This window comes from Uranotaenia lowii, chromosome 3 (genome assembly GCF_029784155.1).
Source record: "Uranotaenia lowii strain MFRU-FL chromosome 3, ASM2978415v1, whole genome shotgun sequence".
NCBI classification, from domain to species: Eukaryota; Metazoa; Arthropoda; class Insecta; order Diptera; family Culicidae; genus Uranotaenia; species Uranotaenia lowii.
The window spans coordinates 163987401-164006654 of NC_073693.1; the positions used below are offsets into that span (position 1 = coordinate 163987401).

General features: G+C 39.1%; 1 protein-coding gene across 1 annotated transcript; it reads right to left on the reverse strand.

Moving 5' to 3' along the window:
- Positions 1–4296: 4296 nt before the first annotated feature.
- On the reverse strand, positions 4297–8504 carry LOC129752808 (uncharacterized protein K02A2.6-like). Its single transcript, XM_055748586.1, has 3 exons — positions 7164–8504; positions 6592–6943; positions 4297–6515 (listed from the first exon to the last, which is right to left on the reverse strand). The coding sequence occupies exons 1-3, from the start codon at positions 8502–8504 to the stop codon at positions 4297–4299; spliced, it is 3912 nt and encodes a 1303-aa protein (XP_055604561.1).
- Positions 8505–19254: the final 10750 nt, after the last annotated feature.

The window sequence follows — 19254 nt, forward strand, 5'->3', positions numbered from 1 at the left end:
TTTCTATATTTTCATTTTTTTCAGTTTTGCAATTTTGTCAATTTTATCCATTTTGCCAATTTTGTCAAATTGTCAATGTCAATTTTGTTAAATTTATCGGTTTTTATAGTTTTGTCAATTTTGTCAGTTTGGTCGATTTTGTCAACTTTGCCAATTTTGCCGATATTGTAAAATTTTGTCAATATTTGTCAATTTTGTCAAATATGTCAATTTTGTCATTTTTATCAATTGTCAATTTCGTCAGTTTTATCTACCTTGTAAATTTTGTCAATTTTATTAATTTTGTCCATTTTATCAATTTTGTCAGTTTTGTGAATTATGTCATTTTTGTCAGTTATGTCAATTTTCTCAATTTCCTCAATTTTTTCAATATTATCTACTTTGTATATTTTGTCCATTTTTTTTCAAATTTATAAATTTTGTCAATTTCATCTATTTTGTCAATTCTGTCAATTTGTCAGTTCTGTCTACCTTGGAAATTTTGGCAATATTGTCAATCTTGCCAATTTTGTCAGATTTATCAGTTTTGTCAATTTTCTCAATTTTGTCAGTCTTGTATACCTAGTATATTTTAGCAATTTTGTCAAATTTATACATTTTGTCAGTTTTGTAAATTTTATCATTTTGTCAATGTTGTCAGTTTTGTCTACCTTTGTTTATTTTGTCAATTTTGGCAATTGTCCATTTCGTCAATCCGTCAGTTTTGTCAGTTTAGCCGATTTTGTCAAATTTTACGAGCTTTGTCAATTTGGTTGATTTTGTCAGTTTTGCCGATTTTGTCAAATTTTGCCAATTTTGTCGATTTTGTCAATTTTGTATTAGGTCAACCTTGCTCAAATGATGAATTCGGACAATGTTTTCTGTTTCTTCAGCTTTGCTATTATGATTATGTTATGCATGTTCCGAAAACATTTCCAAATGCTTTAAACTTTACTATTGAGGACTTGGTGGCGCTACTGTTTGATTTTTATTTTCCATTGGCTTCAGCAAGTGAGAGTTCGGATTGACTCCCAAGCAGACATCGCTTTGCTAGACACCAACCCCAACAGCAACAACGGAACAATTGCACAGGTTTTTCAATGCGAACGAAAAGCTTTCATCGCGCAACGTTAGATCTGGAGAGAGGAAGAGAAAAGGGAACAAAAAAACTAGCCCGAGAGCGTAAAGCTCGAGAGGATTGAGGAGCATTTGTCTTAATAGATTCAATTTGCTTCCACGAACGAAATTTTCTCCTGTCGTTCGTGCTTAGGAAAAAGCTTCCTGAGCACGAACGGCACGTGAGAAAATGAGGTGTGCATGCATCGTCCACGTCCCCGTGTCGTTTTCCCCTTCTCAGAGAAATTTGGCCAATCTGGCCGGTTCCAGAATCCGAAAAATCAAAATGATCAGATTTTAACTTGCGACACATGAATAGATAGCTCTATTTATAAAATCAATAGGGAAGCGGATAGAGAGGATAAAACCGGCACAGGCAACTTCATCGTCTCCTGCAAAAACTATCCACATGGATCCACCTGACGAAATGGATGAATTTTTGGCCGAGCTGTGTGGGAGTACCCTTCCAAGCGCTGATTTTCCCAACCTCGACCAGAATATAGACCAGAGCATTCTTCAACTGGATCTGGAAGTGCGTAGAGGATATTAGTACGACATCTGTCAGCATTGGGAAGCTCAAAAGGCAACCAATGCTTTAATGTACGAGGTAGCGATGGTGTTGCTGGCTGTGCCAAGTAATCAAGTGTCTGTTGAGCAAACATTCAGTGCATTTGCACTTTTGTTCACAGAACACCGCACTCGTTTGGCTCCGCAGACTATATCCGACCTCCTGATAATAAGAACAAATAAGGAAATATTCAATGAGATCCATGGAGATCAATCTGGCGATTCTGATGATCTCCAAGGATCGTTTTTTTCGTCGTTGAATGTTTAATTAATTATAAAAAGTAGAAAATAAGAAGAAAAGCTGTGTTTAATCAATGAAAGGACAAAAATTTGGGCAATTGTCAAGCAGAAGATGAAGAATGCAACAGAGACGAAGAGATTGTGGAACAAAATGGCCACTGAGGTCAGCGAATAGGGTGTCCAAACTATAATGAGTGGTGCTCGACGGAAAGTTTGAAATTTTATCAAAACAACTTCGGAATATTTTTTTTTATTATTTTTCCTTTAAAGTACAATAAAAACCCTACATATTGAATAATAAACAGTATCATTTCGTTTACATAGCACCGAGATAGACCCTTTTTAAAGCTTCCAGATTAAACGTGATCCATGCTGTAATTTTTGTTTGTTACTTTAATTTATCGGTCTTATTGATGAAAAGCGATGTCCTTTTTAGTAGGGACATCTTTAGATCATAAAATTTTGTAGATGAAATGAAAGATGGTTAAATGAGTGGGTAGAATATATTTAGAAGAATTATCATCACATATCAATTTTTTGTTCCGCACGGACCAACTACTATGAAGTGGTAGATACAGAGAGAGTTGCATCTACGCCACCACACATTAGTAGGAAAAACGAGGTTCGCCACACAAGCGGAAGAACTTGCAGTGCGAACGAACGCCAACACCATCTTTCATTTCTTTGAACGTTCTATCCATCTATAAAATTTCATTATCTTAAGATGTTCCTACTATAAAGGACATCTCTCTCCTCCGATAAGGCCGATAAATTAAAGTAGCAATTATAACATAACTATTATTTGAATTTAGTGAAAGCATGTTGTTTGACGACCATAGACTTACTCGTGACAGATTTTCGTTGGCCCTCATCGCTGCTCGCTGGTCCATGTTGCTCCAAGGTTGCCACTGAACTACTGCAAATTTATATCTGAGTCGAATTACCACTGGTGGTGTCCAAACTCAGATCGAAGCGCAGCAACGTCTGTTCAGTTCGATGGCAAACAGACATTGAAAACGATTCGACCGATGAGCCTTTCTTTTATACCTTTAGTAGGCAGGGAAATTCAAAATCCATCAAGAGGCGGAGCTTCCCTGTTTTCTTTCTTTTACACTGTTTTTATATTTTGGTTTAGTTATGACGTCATAATCCTTTGGCCCGTTAATGAGGCTATTTACGTGATGTGAGATTCTTTCGCAAATTTCAATTTGTCTCCCGATAGTAATGCCGTAAGACGTAATTCTATGTAAAAAATAAACATTCTTTGTTTCCAACCGCGCAGAAAATCAGTTTCGATTCGGAAGAAGGATTTTGCCATACCGTGAATATTGTAATTGAGGATTTTTATCAAAGGTTGGTGGATTGTTTCCGAGATCGGAATATTTGGTGGTACACGCTTAGTAAGATCATGTTAGTTAGAAGTAGCACCGAAAACTATCATCGCTAATTCATGCACGTCGTTGTCTTCAAACATTTTTCGATTCCAATACTGCACAAGATCGAAGTCTTGCAGGTCTGCATCTACTCGATTCTGATATTGGAGACTTCCGATTCGTTGTTCTATTGATTCCTCTTGAATTTGAGTTGTTTTTGCAACACCAATTCGTGTGGAAAGGAAGTCATTGAAATTTAATTTCTTTAAAACTTTTTTTCATTTTTTATAGGAATTTAAATTTCGGAAGACGAATATGATTATGTAGAAGGATTTTCCTCAGCAGAACCAACGATCGGTGCTGATGAAGATCCCCGTTTTTTGTGAAGAGCCACCAAAATTCACTGAAAGTTAGTTTCTGTAAGAATCTTTTCGAAATTAAATTTGATTAAACTTACCACGATGTTTTCTTGTTGCATGATGGAAAACAATGAAGAACCATCATAAGAGAAGCGTGGATAAAAATATACGGAAGCTTGCAACGCATGATCATCAAACACAGCATTCTCTCTTGATTGCATCGCCTTTAAAATTTTGGGCTTCAATTCATTGGAATCTGGAATACTTATTTTATTCCAAACGCTGTCATTCACTCACCAAAAATATCGCTAAGACTTGATTTTTTTTTTAATTCGGATGGAGCAATCGTTTATAAGGTGCAAATGCAGTAACGAATTGATCAATGAAATCCCAGTTACCGTAAACTGGAGGAACTTTGATCAACATGAAATTTTAGCAGATAATCATCATTAATGTAATAGTTAAGGAAAACCACTTGTTTTTGATAGTTAAACACACAGAACTTTATTGTTTCTCTAGAAACCACGCGCGCTGGCTGAACGTCCACTTAACAATGGCGGTGATCGTTTTCCGCCCTCTCAAGGACGATGAATCTCTAGTCGTCCTTTTCTGTCATTGACAATTGGTCTCATTCAGACGAGGGGTGCGCCACTACATCCCCCTTAACACTTCTTGACGTAATGAGGCACATAACTTTCAAACCAAGCAGGCTCCTTGGACTTACGCTTTTGAAGATGCTCTGAAGATGTTCCTGGAGCGCTTTGATTATGCGTCATGTTTGTGCTAGATTCATCTGAGATCTCCTGCCTGTCCGTGTCTTCCGTACTTTCGCTTGATGGTATATTTGTTTTTTCGATTTTCTTTACATGTGCTGAATTTCTTCTGTATTCCTTACCCGTGATTATAGATTTCACAGTTATATCCGCTCCTCGTTTGTTCAATACAACAAACTCTTCGTTTATGTATTCTGTACTTAGCTTGTTATCTTTTCTCATTCGTTTCAACAATACATAATCGCCCACAGATATATCACTAACTCTTGCTCTTCGTTTTTTATCACCATACTCTCGCCCCTTTTCCTTTTGGATACAATCGCGGTCTCTGGTTTCTTCATCATTTGGTCTGGATGCTGTCAATTTTGGAAGCTTGTTGCGAATTTTACGACCAAACATCATTTCCGCCGGCGATCGACCAGTTGTAGAATGAGCCGAAGTTCGATACGTCAGCAGAAATTTCTGAAGCTCAATCCTCCAATCTTGTCCAAGCTCCTGTGCAATTTGAAGCCTTTTCAGTATTGTCCGGTTCTGACGCTCAACTTCGCCGTTCATCTGCGGCCAGTATGGTACAGTATTTATAAGTTTGACGCCATAGCTTTTACAAAAAGTTGAAAATTCTTCACAATCCTCGCTTAACTGGGGAGCATTGTCTGCGGTAAGAGTAATAGGGATACCAAAACGACTAAAAATTACTCTTAATTCCTCAATAGTACTCTCAGCAGTTATGTTACTCATCTCACATACTTCGAAATATCTGCTGTAGTAATCTATAACTACCAACAAGAATTGTCCCTCAGGTAATGGCCCCAAAAAATCTATTGCCAGGTCTTCCCACGGTCCAGAAGGTAGATTATGTCGTACCATAGGTTCTGGAAGACTTGGAGCCGAAACTAGAGTACATCCACGACATTTCTTCACATAAGTTTCAACGTCCATATCAATCTTAGGCCACCATACGGACGCTCGTAATTGATTTTTCATCATTTGTATTCCTGGGTGACCCTCATGCGCTAAAGCTAGCACCTTCTCCCGTAGACACTTTGGAATAACGATTCTGTCACCACGCATCAATATATTTCCAACCTGGCATAGCTCTTGAGCAATAACACGATATTCAATCGGCAGATCAAACAAACGGTTATTAGAAATCGTCTCAAGAAGTTGGATTATTTCATCATCTTGTCTGTATATTATTTCAAGTTCTTCCCATCTAATAGCTGCATTATTCGCAGCTGCACTCGCAATTTCGTTTACGAAAAGCTCTTCCGAATAGTCGAAAGGCTTTGCCTCTAAGGTGGATAAACGAGAAAGAACGTCTGAGACATTCTTTTCACCCGCTATGTGTTTTATTTTATAATCGAAAGCCTGGAGCCTAAGCACCCACCTTTCTATACGGGCACAGGGCTTAGAGCGTGGTGTAAATAGATATTGCAATGCTTTGCAGTCAGTAACTAGATCGAATTCCTTACCAAGAAGGTACATCTGAAATCTCTCGACTCCCCAAACTGCAGCCAAAGCCTCCTTCTCCGTTTGGCAGTACCGTTTTTCCGTTTTAGTGAGAGATTTTGATGCATAGCATATAACACGATGATCTTCATCTCCATTGGTTTGCACCAATATAGCACCCAAAGCAGACGGGCTAGCATCTACTATCACTGATGTATGATCCTTGCTATTGAAATATCCTAGACTCGCAGAGTTCGAAAGGGCTTCCTTGATCGCATCAAATGACTGTTGGTGCTCTTCTCTCCAATTAAATTTTTCAGTCTGTTCAGTAAGCTTTCTCAAAGGTTCATCTAAGGTTGCCAAATTATTGATGAATTTATTCATATAATTTGCAAGCCCCAAAAAGCTTTTCACTTCCGTTGAATTAACCGGTGGACGGATCGAAACCAGTGCTTGAATTTTAGATGGTGAAGGACGGATACCAGCTGCAGAAATAATGTGTCCCAGAAATTGTACTTCAGCAACTCCAATGACACATTTATCGTGATTAAGAACTACACCACGACTTTGCAAACGTTCATAAACAGCATTTAATCGAGCATTGTGTTGTTCTAAGTTCTCGCCCTCCACGTATATGTCATCTAAATAGCACACCGTGCCTGTGTGATTTGAATGGATGGTAATTATAATTGCAATCAATGAATTGATTTTATTTAAAAGAATTTAGAAAATTACCTTCACATCCAGCTAAAATTTCTTCCATCACTTTTTGAAAAATTTCAGGAGCCGACACCAATCCAAACGGAAGCCTTTTAAATCGGAAAAGTCCACGACTCGTGATAAATGTTGTAATATCTCGAGACGCAGGAGCTAGTTCCGTTTGTAAAAACGCATCTCGAATATCAAGTCTACTTCGTATCAATCCTTTTCCTATCCGTGCGAGTAATTCGTCCACTACTGGCATTGGATGGCGTTCTCGCATTACAGCCTCATTTACTCGCCTCAAATCTAAACAAATTCTGGGTTCACCATTAGCTTTACCGACTACGACTAGCGGTGACACCCAAGTTGTTGGACCCGTTTTCACCTAAAACAGAGTGATGACTTGAGCATCAGCGAAAATTTCCATTTGTAACGACCTAGCATTACTTAAACATTACAATGACATGATTGAAGGATATCAGGTAAATATACTCAACAAAGTTGACGAAAAAATAAAAACAAACCTTTCTGTGTATCAAAGAAAATATTTCTTTATTGCGGTCAAAGAGGTGTTAAGTTAATAGCAAATGAAATTAACGGTTTACCTCAATTATGTCCTGCTCCAACAACTTATCCAGCTTAGTGTTCACTGCAGATTCATACGGAAGTGGAACGCGTCGTACTGGCTGGAACACCGGTTTGAATGTGGGATCCATATGAATTTGCACCTGGACGTCCTTAATTTTGCCGAAAGGAGTTTGTCGATCCGGTTTGGTCAGATGATTGATTTCGGTCCCGATTTTCAGCACACCAAGTGCTTTTGCAGTAGCATCTCCAAGGATACAGCGCTGGCCTTCCTCGACGACAAAAAATGTGGCCACTTCTTGCTGCATTCCAATTTTAATATCACTGCTGAATGTTCCCAGTATACGCAAAGGTACGTTGCTTCCATATCCCTTGATCACTTCTCGACAGCCTTTTCTCATATTATGCACCTTTATTCCTTCTCGTTTTAGTTGTTCCCAAGCCAACGAATGAATTATATTTACATCCGAGCCAGAATCGACCAACATTTCTAAACGAACACCTCCGATAACGCAAGCAAGAATGTTTGATTCATTTCCGAAATGGAAGCAATAATACGATTTAGGATTAGAATTCGGTTTTTCAATAGAAGGTTGATCAACATTCGCTTCCTGTTCATCGATTTCAACCAGGCGCACATTTCTCGGCTTTTTATTTGAATAAGACGGTGGAGCCCTGGATGATGAACGTTTCCGACAAGATGCTTCGAAATGACCCAGTTTTTTACACCACCGACACTTTTGGTCTCGGGCTTTGCATTTAACAGACGTAGCAATGTGTCCCTTGGCACCACAGTTGAAGCAAGTGATGTCCGGATTATTTTGATCTTTATTATTGACAGGTATACGACGACTTGTACCTTGACGAGCCTCCACACGAAAAACTTTTTCTGACAGTGAATCTTTCGCGTTAAGAGTAGTTAAGTCAACAACTTGTTGCTCTACTCCTTCCATCATCGCTCCCATTGCTTCAACTTCCGCTAGTGTAACATCTTTCTGTAAGATTCGCCGTCGAAGTTCTTCTGATACACAACCTTCTACAATCACGTCGATGACAAATAATTCGGTAAGTACTTCTCGAATATCAGCGTTATATTTCTCTAAACCGCAATCAGCTAGTTGCTGTCGGATTCGGAGAACAAAATGAGCAAACCGCTCATCTTTTTCCTGACGAAGCTTGCGTAAACGACATCGTTCCAAAATGAACTGACGTCCTGGCTCGAAATATTCGTCTAACTTAGAGATTGCAATATCGTACCAATTCGCTTTAATAGAAATAAGAGGCTGTTTATCGACATCGGGCAAATTTTCATACACCCTCTGCAGTTGTTTGCCACCAAAATGCAAAAGCTTAGCCCTCATTTTCTTCTGGTCCGAAATGTCATATGCATCGAAGTAAATCTCAAGAGCAGTTTTCCAGCTTTTCCATTCCTTTGCTAATTGGTTCCTCTTTATTTCCTCACATCGAAAGGGAGGAATTGGACGAGTCTCATCCATCTGTGAAAAAAAAATTGAAGCTATCGTTACACTTTTCTTGTTTAATCAAATCTTTATTCCGTTTTGAAACTTTTCAAAAAACGCTTCTCAAAACGTCGAATTGTTTAATTCCGCCAAACTACAATTGATAAGAATTGCTCCTCAAAGCAAATGCAACTGTTGCGCGTATGTACAAGCGATTAATCTGCACTCCTCGAAGTCGCAGCGTGAAATTGTGAATTAATTTGACTCCTCAAAGTCAACTGAGTTCCTCAGAACTGCAGATACCCATTCTCGTAACAGTACGATAGGGTTGGCAAAGTGTTTGACTCCTCAAAGTCAGCTGAGTTCCTCAGAACTGCAGATACCCATTCTTGTAATAGTACGATAGGCAGTACAAAAAGTGTTTGACTCCTCGAAGTCAAACTTCAGTTCCTCAGAACTAGTATGTACACTCTTCCGAGTGACGGTAAAGCAACACGGAAAATACTCGACCCCTCAGGGTCATTAATCACTATTCGTTTAGAAAATCTTTCAGTTCTTCGAATCTGGGAAATCAATGATTTTCATGTAAGTACGCGAGATTTTACATTCGTTCACCAAGCAGTGTTACATAACCTCAACATGTAACCTACGGAATGGGCCTACGCCCTACTTTTCGAATCAATTTTTTGAAAAAACTGTTTCCACTTCTTTTTTAATAGTTCATCGTTTGCAACTTACCAGCTTGTCCATAATCCTCGTCGCCAGATGTAATAGTTAAGGAAAACCACTTGTTTTTGATAGTTAAACACACAGAACTTTATTGTTTCTCTAGAAACCACGCGCGCTGGCTGAACGTCCACTTAACAATGGCGGTGATCGTTTTCCGCCCTCTCAAGGACGATGAATCTCTAGTCGTCCTTTTCTGTCATTGACAATTGGTCTCATTCAGACGAGGGGTGCGCCACTACAATTAACTAAGTCTGAAATTAAAATATCTGAAAACTGTTTTGTACGTTTTAAAGCCTATAAATTGAGTTTCAAATAAGCAAAATTTGGTTTGTAGTTGGAGATTTTTTTTTATGAAAGTTTAACTTTTTTTCCTTTGTATAGGTATAGTTTTAGAGTTATTTCCCAAGTAACACCGAGTGTTTTATTAGACTCTTCAAGCCCCCTATAAAACCAAAACTTTATCTAATAGCCTCCTATAAAACTTTAAATTTTACTTAGGTTTTATGGTCATTATATGATAATTTTTGGATATTTGAAAAAAAAAACGGACATTTTCTATGAGAGAGCCTTAAAAAACAAATGGCTAAAAACCTTATCAAATGGTTTAGTTTGAATTAAAAAAAACAGGAGCAGTGGGAAGACCTAGGAAATTGCATGAAGGTAAAATTTCATTTGTTTTTGAGGCCAAAAAGTATTTAGGAATGTTTATTATTTTTGCCCCTTAATGTATGCAGCAACATTGTCCATCTTTTGAGTGTATTTGTTTTTGAAAGAAAACGCTGAATAATTCAGATGAGTCCAAACCAAAAACTTCTGTTATTGATGTTTTAGCCTTCTGTGTTAATTGACATCAAAACAATAATTTTGAAGATGTTGAGATACGTTAAAACCATAGTGATCAAAGTTACCCCGAAACATGAAATCGGGTTTTGTAACAAACATAAAGTTTTAGCCACTAATGTCGATTGAATATTCTGCTATCAATGATCATGCTCTTTACCTCAGTGAATTTGGCAGTGGGTTTGGTTGCGAAATAAATTCTACTCGCTCATTTTCACCATCTTTCATTTCATCTAACGTTCTATTTATCTATTAAATTTCATAATCTTAAGATGTCCCTACTAAAAAGGACATCACTTTTCTCCGATAAGGCCGATAAATTAAAGTAACAAACATAAAATATTGTGATTATTCAGAACGGAAGTACCTATTTATTCGCCGTTGGAATCCTCTCCTATTAATTTCTTTTCAGGTTCTCGCAGTTAAGTCCCAGGTTCGGTTGAATACACAGGTAAGTTTATTCTTCACTAATTTTACGTTCACCACATTTATTTCTTGCACTACATTTAATGTTATATTCATTTACTATTTTATTTACAACTATGTAAAAATTTCAATTTTAATTTTCACCACTAATTTATTCGATGATCTGCTCTGCTGGGCTGGTTTGTTGTTGTTTACAGCTCGGCCGCCACTGTCGGAAAAAGAGACCAGGGCCTTTTATACTGTAGGCCTGATGGAAAGAGCGGAAATTACTCTTTTTGTTTTCTTTTCAGCCCACTGCTGCTAACGCTCCTGATTTGACAGCATGCCCCAGTGGTAAAACGTCGCGAATTCAGTAAACTGCTTTTCTTCCTCATGATCAGATTGCGCCACTATATACGTGCAGTATTTTTTCAGTGTGCATCGAACATAATCTTTTCATATAAGAAGGAATTGCGTTTAGTCCATTTTTCACGGCGGTCAAGACACCTTCTCCTGTAAGTGCAGGGCTCGCCTCCAAGCTGCAATCACAACGAAAGATGGAGCAACTCGAAGCTTCATCCAAATGATAATATACGTGACAGTGAGTTACTATTACGTATATTATCGTTCAACCAGGTTTCTGTGATAAGTATACAGTCATGGTCGCTTGCAGAGAGTGTGTTGTAGAAAGCCGTAGTCCGCTGTTTCCATTCCCGCAAAATTTTCTGAAACTCACGGATACCCACTGGCCAAGTTTCCGTTGCTAGAGCTTTACCTCTCAAGTCTGCATTCATGTTCACTTTAAATGAAACGAATGAAAGCGTGTTGATGTCTCTTCTCATAGGTGCGAGCTTTCTAATTTTTACAATTTCGTCTCCTAGATGATTGCGGATCATTTCAAGGACTCTGTCATCCGAGACGCCGGGGTGAACTATACTGCTAGGTATTGTGAAACGTGAGTATGACGGGTTCAGAATTCAGCAAGGATGTGTCAGTTTTCTCGGTTCTCTCTCTCATCATAACGTGTAACGGTTTTTCAATTTAATAAATATATAAGAGTTTCACCTGCTCCTTCCTGAGGGATCTCTTGGTGCCAATATCACCGCGCTGCTGCCGAAAACAAAAAGCAGGGTGTCCACCCATTCGGGAAAGCGGGAAAAAAGACGGGGTTTGAAATCCAACGGGAAAAAAGCGGGGAAAAGCCGGGAATTTTTTTGAAAAACCGGGAATTTTTGGCTCAGTGAAAGTCTGTTCAATAAAGTTTAGTCGAAATAGGTCGAAACATGTGGAAATTGAAAGTTGATCACCTATCTCCTTCCCATTGACTTCGACCGATTTCTACCAGGTCAAAACGAATCCTCCTACCGAGCTGGATCGGTTTCGATTAGTTTGAACTTGCTTCATTGAACAACGACCGGACTAGTTTCGACCAAAACATTGGCTCATTGAACAGCTACCAGTTTACAAAAACCATGTCGAAACCGATTTAACGAAGCTTCAAGCTTTTAGTGCATGCTTTGTGATGTGTTGTTTCATTCAACAGGGTGGCCACAGAACCGGGAAAACCGGGAAAACCGGGAAAAACCGGAAATTGAAAATCGAACCGGGAAAACCGGGAAAAAACCGGGAATGTAGACTCAAAACCGGGAAAATTTACAAAAAGAAACCAAATTTCAGATTGGGTTCCGAGATTAGGGATTCAACCCAACATTCAAAATTCAGAGTTATTATTTAAATTTCTATGTAAGAATTTAAGAAGAGTTAAAAAAAACATGTGGTAAGAAAATCATAACTTTTGAAGTTTACAAACTACCCTGAACTATTTGGAATTGTAAAAAAAGGTTAATATTATATTTTTCAGTGATGGTATTCAATTCAAGAGTTTAAACACAAAACAGAAATTAAAAATATATGGCCTTGACACTCTGACCTATCAAACACTCTGTTTGAAAAAAAAAACTCATCCGTAAGCTTTTTTTTAAAGTTGATCTTTCAAATTTCACTTTTTTGTATACAAATGGTCATAATTTATCCAGAAAACTTCAAGTTACACTTTTTAAAGCTTGAAAATTTTACGATTCCTTTAAAAATTTACAAAAAATTTCGAATTTACTGTTTTTATACCTGACCCGTGACAAAAAAAATTGAAGAAAATTTGAAAAATTTACATTGAAAATTTACTTAAATACCCTTGAAACAGACTTTTTTTACCTACACTTTAAAGAGTTTATGAGAGCATTTGAATGAAATTAGGTTTGATCTATCTTCATTATGAATTTGGATTGAGTGCTGAAAACATATTAAGCTATTTTCTTAAAATCAAGCTTTTTAGAACCAACCATTTTCGAATTTTTAGAATTCCGCATATAGAAAGATAAAATAATTTAATTCAGATAAGTTGAGAGTTGTGATTTCAACGCTTTGAAAGGCGTCAAGAAATCTTAATGGAGGACACAAAAATTTAACGCGCATTATCTTAAAAAACCAAATCCAACGCAAGAAACTTCATTTGAAATTAAGTATGAGGTTTTAAGTTTATACAATTCAATTTTATCGGTCAATCTCTGACTTTTGTATTAATGTTGATCAATGTGTTCAATTTCACCATCCAATTACGCGAAAACCCATGAAAATCATGGGTTTTGAATTCAGTGTTCAGAGTTTTGTATAGTACAGTTCAATTCGATTTTAAATCGATTTAAACTGCAAAATTGAGGATTACAATTTGACTACACTATGCTATTAAACAATGATTTTTTTTCTAATGTTTGTTGGTCTTCGAACTTTTCATTTAATTCATAAATTTAAATATCACAATTTTGCATAACTTTTCCATATTTGTTTAAACATTCATTTCGAAATTGAAATTCTTTTACTAAAAAAATAGTGGGTTAATCTAAATTGAAACAAATGTATCATTAGATTGAGTCGATTGGAGTGCCGGACCCTTAGGTAGGTTGGTAGGAGATCATTTTTGAATTTCTCAAACCCTGAGGTCTAAAAAGCTACGTATAAGTTCAAAACTAATCCATGATTTTTCGCAGAATTTTTAAATAACGTTTAAATGAGTAAATTCAAACTTTTAAGGTTTGTATGGGAAAATTGAACATTTTATTCGGAAAAACCAACCTCATTTTTTTATTCTATAGAACCAAGCCCGTTTACGGTTTTTGTGACAATTTATAAATTCTGTTAAGGTAATTTTCCGCCTAACCGTTTTGTGGAAGATTGTACCTGTAACTTCGTATCTTATTGTAAAAAAAGTTATCAGTAGTTGAATAGCAGAATGCCTTTTGCGGTATGGTATGGCATTGCAAATTAATCAATTCAACTGGAATTGACACAAAAACCACACAAACCTAAAAGTTCAAATTTATTCATGTAAACGTTACTTAAAAATTCCGCATAAAATCATGGATGACATTTAACTAATATTTACGAAGCTTTTTAGACCGCAGCCTTTTGAGAAATTCTTAAATGACCCCAAATTGAGTCAGTCTAAAGCAGGGGTCGGGGAACTTTTTGAACCATTACCCCAAAACATTTTTATTTAAGTTGATATTACCCCATGACGAAGAGCAAATTTTTTTCGGCATCTTCATTAGACTGAGTCGATTTGGGGTAATTTTTGAATTTCTCAAACCCTGGGGTCTAAAAAGCTTCGTTTTGGTTCAAAACTCATCCATGTTTTTTTGCAGAATTTTTAAGTAACGTTTACATGAGTAAATTTGAGCTTTTAGGTTTGTATGAGAAAATTGAATATTTTGTACTGAAAAATCAACATCATATTAGTTTCTTCTGTGGAGCCGAGCCTTCTTATGGTTTTTATGCCAATGTATAAAATCTCCTAGGAAAATTTTCCGCTGAACAACTTTGCCGAAGATCTTAACTTTGTATCTAATTAGGCAAAAAAGTTATTAGGTGATTAACATGGGTATGTCTTTTGGCATTGATAAACAATAAATTCAATTTGCATCACTGCTTGTGCCTCACAAAGCATTGCATTTTTTTTTTAAATATGTCTTTATTTGTATCAATTCATCATTACATTTATATTACATTTTTTCATTAAATTAGGTGTTCAGCTCAATAATGAACTGTTCAGAGCCCTATAATTAACTAGATATTAAAAATTTATTTGTAAGAATTAAATTTGCTTAGCGCAATGAAGTATTTAATGTAGGAGAACATCCTGTAATGGCAAAAATATTTTAAACTTAAAACTAAACACTATCCTAAAATTAAACTAGTTATAAAGAGAACGAATCTCTGCGATGGAAGACTGCATCGATTTGCCTCTGAAGTTGGAGATGATTTTGTTGGCCATCTCTTCGATCGATTCAATGCCAGCAATCCGATGAAGATCTTCGGTGCTGTGCCAAGGTGGAAGCCGCAAAATCATTTTCAGAACCTTGTTCTGAATCCTACAAAGCATTGCATGTAAAGTAGTAATGCATTGTCTCGTTAGGCACCCAGCAGTGGTGTCAATTGAATTTATTGTTTATCAGTACCAAAAGACATACCCCTGTTAAACAGCTAATAACTTTTTTGTCTAATAAGATACAAAGTTAAGGTCTTCGACAGAGTTGTTCAGTAGAAAATTTCCCATGGAGATTTTTCAAATTGGCTCAAAATCCATAAGAAGGCTCGGCTCCACAGAAGAAACAAAAATTATGTTGATTTTTCAGTACAAAATATTCAATTTTCCCATACAAAACATAAAAGTTCAAATTTACTCATGTAAACGTTACTTAAAAATTCTGCAATAATTCATGGATGAGTTTTGAACCAAAACGACGCTTTTAAGACCCCAGGGTTTGAGAAATTCAAAAATGACCCCAAATCGACTCAGTCTAATCTTCATATTATGCACCAACAAATTCATAAAATTGCAAAATGAAAATATACACTTTTCTCTCAAAAATTATTCACAAGAACGTCACTTTTACCCCATTTGGGGTAATTTACCCCGGTTCCCCGACCGCTGGTCTAAAGTTTCACTCTTGTTTTTTAATCTCTATATTTAGTATTTTTTACTTACTTAATGATCCCGCGCCGATCCTCCGGTGCATAGGACCGTGGTAAAAGACCTCCACTGTTGACGATCCGGAGCCAGTGTCTTCACCTGGTCCCAGTCAAGATTCTCGTCGACAGTTCGGATTTCAGCGGCTAGGCTTCGCCGCCACGAATTTCTGGGTCTGCCTCTTCTTCGATGACCTTCTGGATTCCAATCTAGCGCCTCTCTGCAAATCTCGTTTTCATCTCTTCGCAGCGTGTGCCCAATCCATCTCCACTTACGTTCCCGAATCTCGATTTCTAGCGCCTTTTGATGACACCGGCGATGTAGTTCCTCATTCGAGATCCAGTTGCCAGGCCACCAAGCGCGGATGATATTCCGCAGGCAGCGGTTTACAAATACTTGCAGTTTTCGCATCGTTACCGCATATGTGCACCAAGTTTCGCACCCGTACAGCAATACGGATTTGACGTTTGAGTTGAAGATTCGGATTTTTGTTCGTAGAGAGATCTGGCGTGACCGCCAGATGTTTCGGAGACTCGCAAACGAAAATCGGGCCTTTCTGATCCGTGTTTCGATGTCTTTTCTGGTACCACCATCAGGCGTAATCTGGCTACCAAGATACTGGAAGCACTCCACTTTCTCAACTTGTTGCCCAGCTACCATGAAACTGGAGGGATCTCCTGTGTTGATCTCCATCGACTTGGTCTTTCCGACATTGACTTTGAGACCTGCTACCTTGGAACTTTCGGTGAGGTCGTCGAGTTTGCTCTGCATATCTGGTTGTGTTTGGGCGAGCAAAACAATATCGTCAGCCAGGTCAAGGTCGTTCAGTTGCTCCATTGTTGAAGGATTCCACGGCAATCCTCGGTTCGGTGCACAGTCAATCGATCCAATCAGAATCTCATCCATTACGATTAGAAAAAGTAGCGGTGATAGAATACATCCTTGTCTCACTCCAGCAGTTACCGGGATTGGTTCGGACAAGACACCGTCGTGCAAGACCTTGCACGAAAATGCCTCATACTGTGCTTCGATGAGATGGACTAGTTTCTCTGGGACCCCTCGTCGCTTTAGAGCCGCCCAGATGTTTTCATGGTTAAGTCGGTCGAATGCTTTTTCGAAATCAACGAACACCAGCAGAAGAGAGTCCTGGAATTCGTTGATTTGTTCCAGTATGATTCGTAGCGTTGTGATGTGGTCCACACATGATCGTCGAGATCGGAATCCAGCTTGTTGCCATCGGAGTGTAGCGTCTATTTTCTCCTGGATCCTGTTCAGAATCACTTTGCAGAGTACTTTGAGGGTTGTACAGATCAACGTTATTCCTCGCCAGTTACCGCACTCTGTCAGGTCTCCTTTCTTCGGGACCTTTACGAGGATACCCTGCATCCAGTCGGCCGGGAATGTTGCAGTATCCCAGATGTCAGCGAAAAGACGGTAAAACATTTGTGCTGATAGGGCAGGGTCGGCTTTCAGCATTTCAGCAGGGATGCAATCGATCCCAGGTGCTTTGTTGGATTTCATGTTTTTGATTGCCGCTTCTATTTCAGCCAGCGAAGGCGCTTCCGAGTTGACGCCATTTATGCGATTACTGTTGGCGCTTCGAGCTGCAGATTCTGTTGGCCATCGCTATTCGTGACTCGGAAGAGTTGTTCGAAGTGCTCAGTCCATCGTTTGAGCTGATCTGTTCGATCGGTCAATAACTGACCTGCTCGGTCTTTTAGCGGCATTCTTGCATTAGTCCTTGCACCACTGAGGCGGCGAGAAATGTCATAAAGTAATCGGATATCTCCATTGGCGGCGGCTCTTTCTCCCTCTTCGGCTAGGGAGTTTGTCCAGGCTCTCTTGTCTCGTCTACAAGCTCGTTTAACTGCCTTTTCCAGCTCTGCATATCGTAAGCGGGCGGCTGCTTTGGCTAACCCGGTACATGCCTGCTCAATTCCGACTTTCGCCTTTCTCCGATCATCGACCATCCTCCAAGTTTCATCCGACATCCATTCACTTCTTCTTCCACAAACTTTACCGAGAGTACCATGGCTCGTCGTGATAAAGGCATTCTTGATTCCACACCACTGTTCTTCGACTGTTCCGTCTGTCGGCAGCTCCGAGGCTCGGGATTCTAGCTGTTCAACGTATGCCCTTTTCACCTCTGGATTCTCCAACCGGCGGACGTCGTATCGACATCCGATTTTCTCCTCGTGCCGTTGGACACGCGCAACTCTCAGTCGTATCTCGCCAAGTACGAGGTGATGGTCAGATGCAATGTCTGCGCTTCGTTTGTTGCGGACATCAAGAAGGCTCCTTCTCCATTTTCGACTGGTGCAGATGTGGTCAATTTGATTTTCTGTTCGGCCATCTCGGGATACCCAAGTGACCTTATGTGCTGGTCGATGGGGGAAGAGCGATCCACCGATCACCATGTTGTTGTTGCCACAAAATTCTACAAACAGCTCTCCGTTTTCGCTCATCTGTCCTAGGTCATGGCGCCCCATGATGCGCTCAAGGTCCTGATTGTCGGAGCCAATCTTTGCGTTGAAGTCGCCCAAATGGATTTGAATGTCACCCTTCGGAATTCTCTCAACCACGCTGTTCAGTTGACTGTAAAACTGCTCTTTCTCCTGCAAATCGGCAACGTCAGTTGGCGCATAACACTGGACCATTGTAAGGTTTCTAACCCGTGTTCTAAATCTGGCTACGATTATTCTTTCGTTTATCGGTTCCCATCTAATGAGGGCCGCGTAGGCCTGCGGGCTTAACAGGAAACCAACTCCTCGTTCCCGAGTAGCATGTTCTCCTCGTATGCCAGAGTAAAGCAGGACTTGCCCGGGTTGTGTCTTGTGTTCTCCAGTATTAGGCCAACGGACTTCGCTCAGTCCCAGAATTTCAAGCTTGAGGCGGCTAGCCTCTCTAGCAAGTTGTTCCAGTTTGCCTTGTTGGGCAAGGGTTAAAACATTCCAAGTTCCAATTCGTGTTCGTGTTTTCATGCTAAAAGTCGTCGCCAAAGTTCCAGGTCGGTCATTTCTTTCGGATTCCGTAACAATTTCAAATCGGGAGCAGTAGGTTGTTAGCCTAAAGTCCCTATCCCGCGATGGGGCTGCCATCTTGGACATAGCTGGCGGGAGCCGCATTTCATAAATTCAGCCGCTTGCTACAAGACAGACGCTGTTTGAGCCGCCCCTGACCTGGAGAACAGACGCTCGGTTGTTGTTGCACGCCGCCCCTGACCTGGGGAACAGACGCGTGCGGCCACCTTCTCAGTCTGCATGCGACCAAAGCATCCACCGGGGTTGGGTACCCGATCTCCGCTTAGGTTACTCGCACCCCAGCCGGCACCGCGGGGCGGTAGAGATAGGAGTTGTGAATAAGAGGTGATATGACCACTATGGGGTCTCGTGTTGCACATTATCCACCGTTTACCAGCCTTTATTTAATATGCTGATAAATAATTCCCTAATCTAGAAACTAGACTGTTTAACTTGTTGCCCATATTTTTTTTAATTTTCAAAATGAGAACTCTAAATGAAGATCGTTATTTCCAAGTTATGTAATGAGAATTTTGGAACTATTTTGCAAAAACCATGTATGATTAAGTGTTTAAAAAAACTATTTTAACAAGGATTTAAAAAAAAATTCAATTTATTGTTTTTTTCCAAAATA

Bases quoted from the DNA above. Each gene is read 5' to 3' on its own strand.
- LOC129752808 (XM_055748586.1), bottom strand. From the start codon at position 8,504: ATGAGGGCTAAGCTTTTGCATTTTGGTGGCAAACAACTGCAGAGGGTG. The intron at 6,944-7,163 runs GTAAACCGTTAA...ACTCTGTTTTAG, and splicing joins TGGAGCAGGACATAATTGAG to GTGAAAACGGGTCCAACAAC. The intron at 6,516-6,591 runs GTAATTTTCTAA...CAAATCACACAG, and splicing joins AATTTTAGCTGGATGTGAAG to GCACGGTGTGCTATTTAGAT.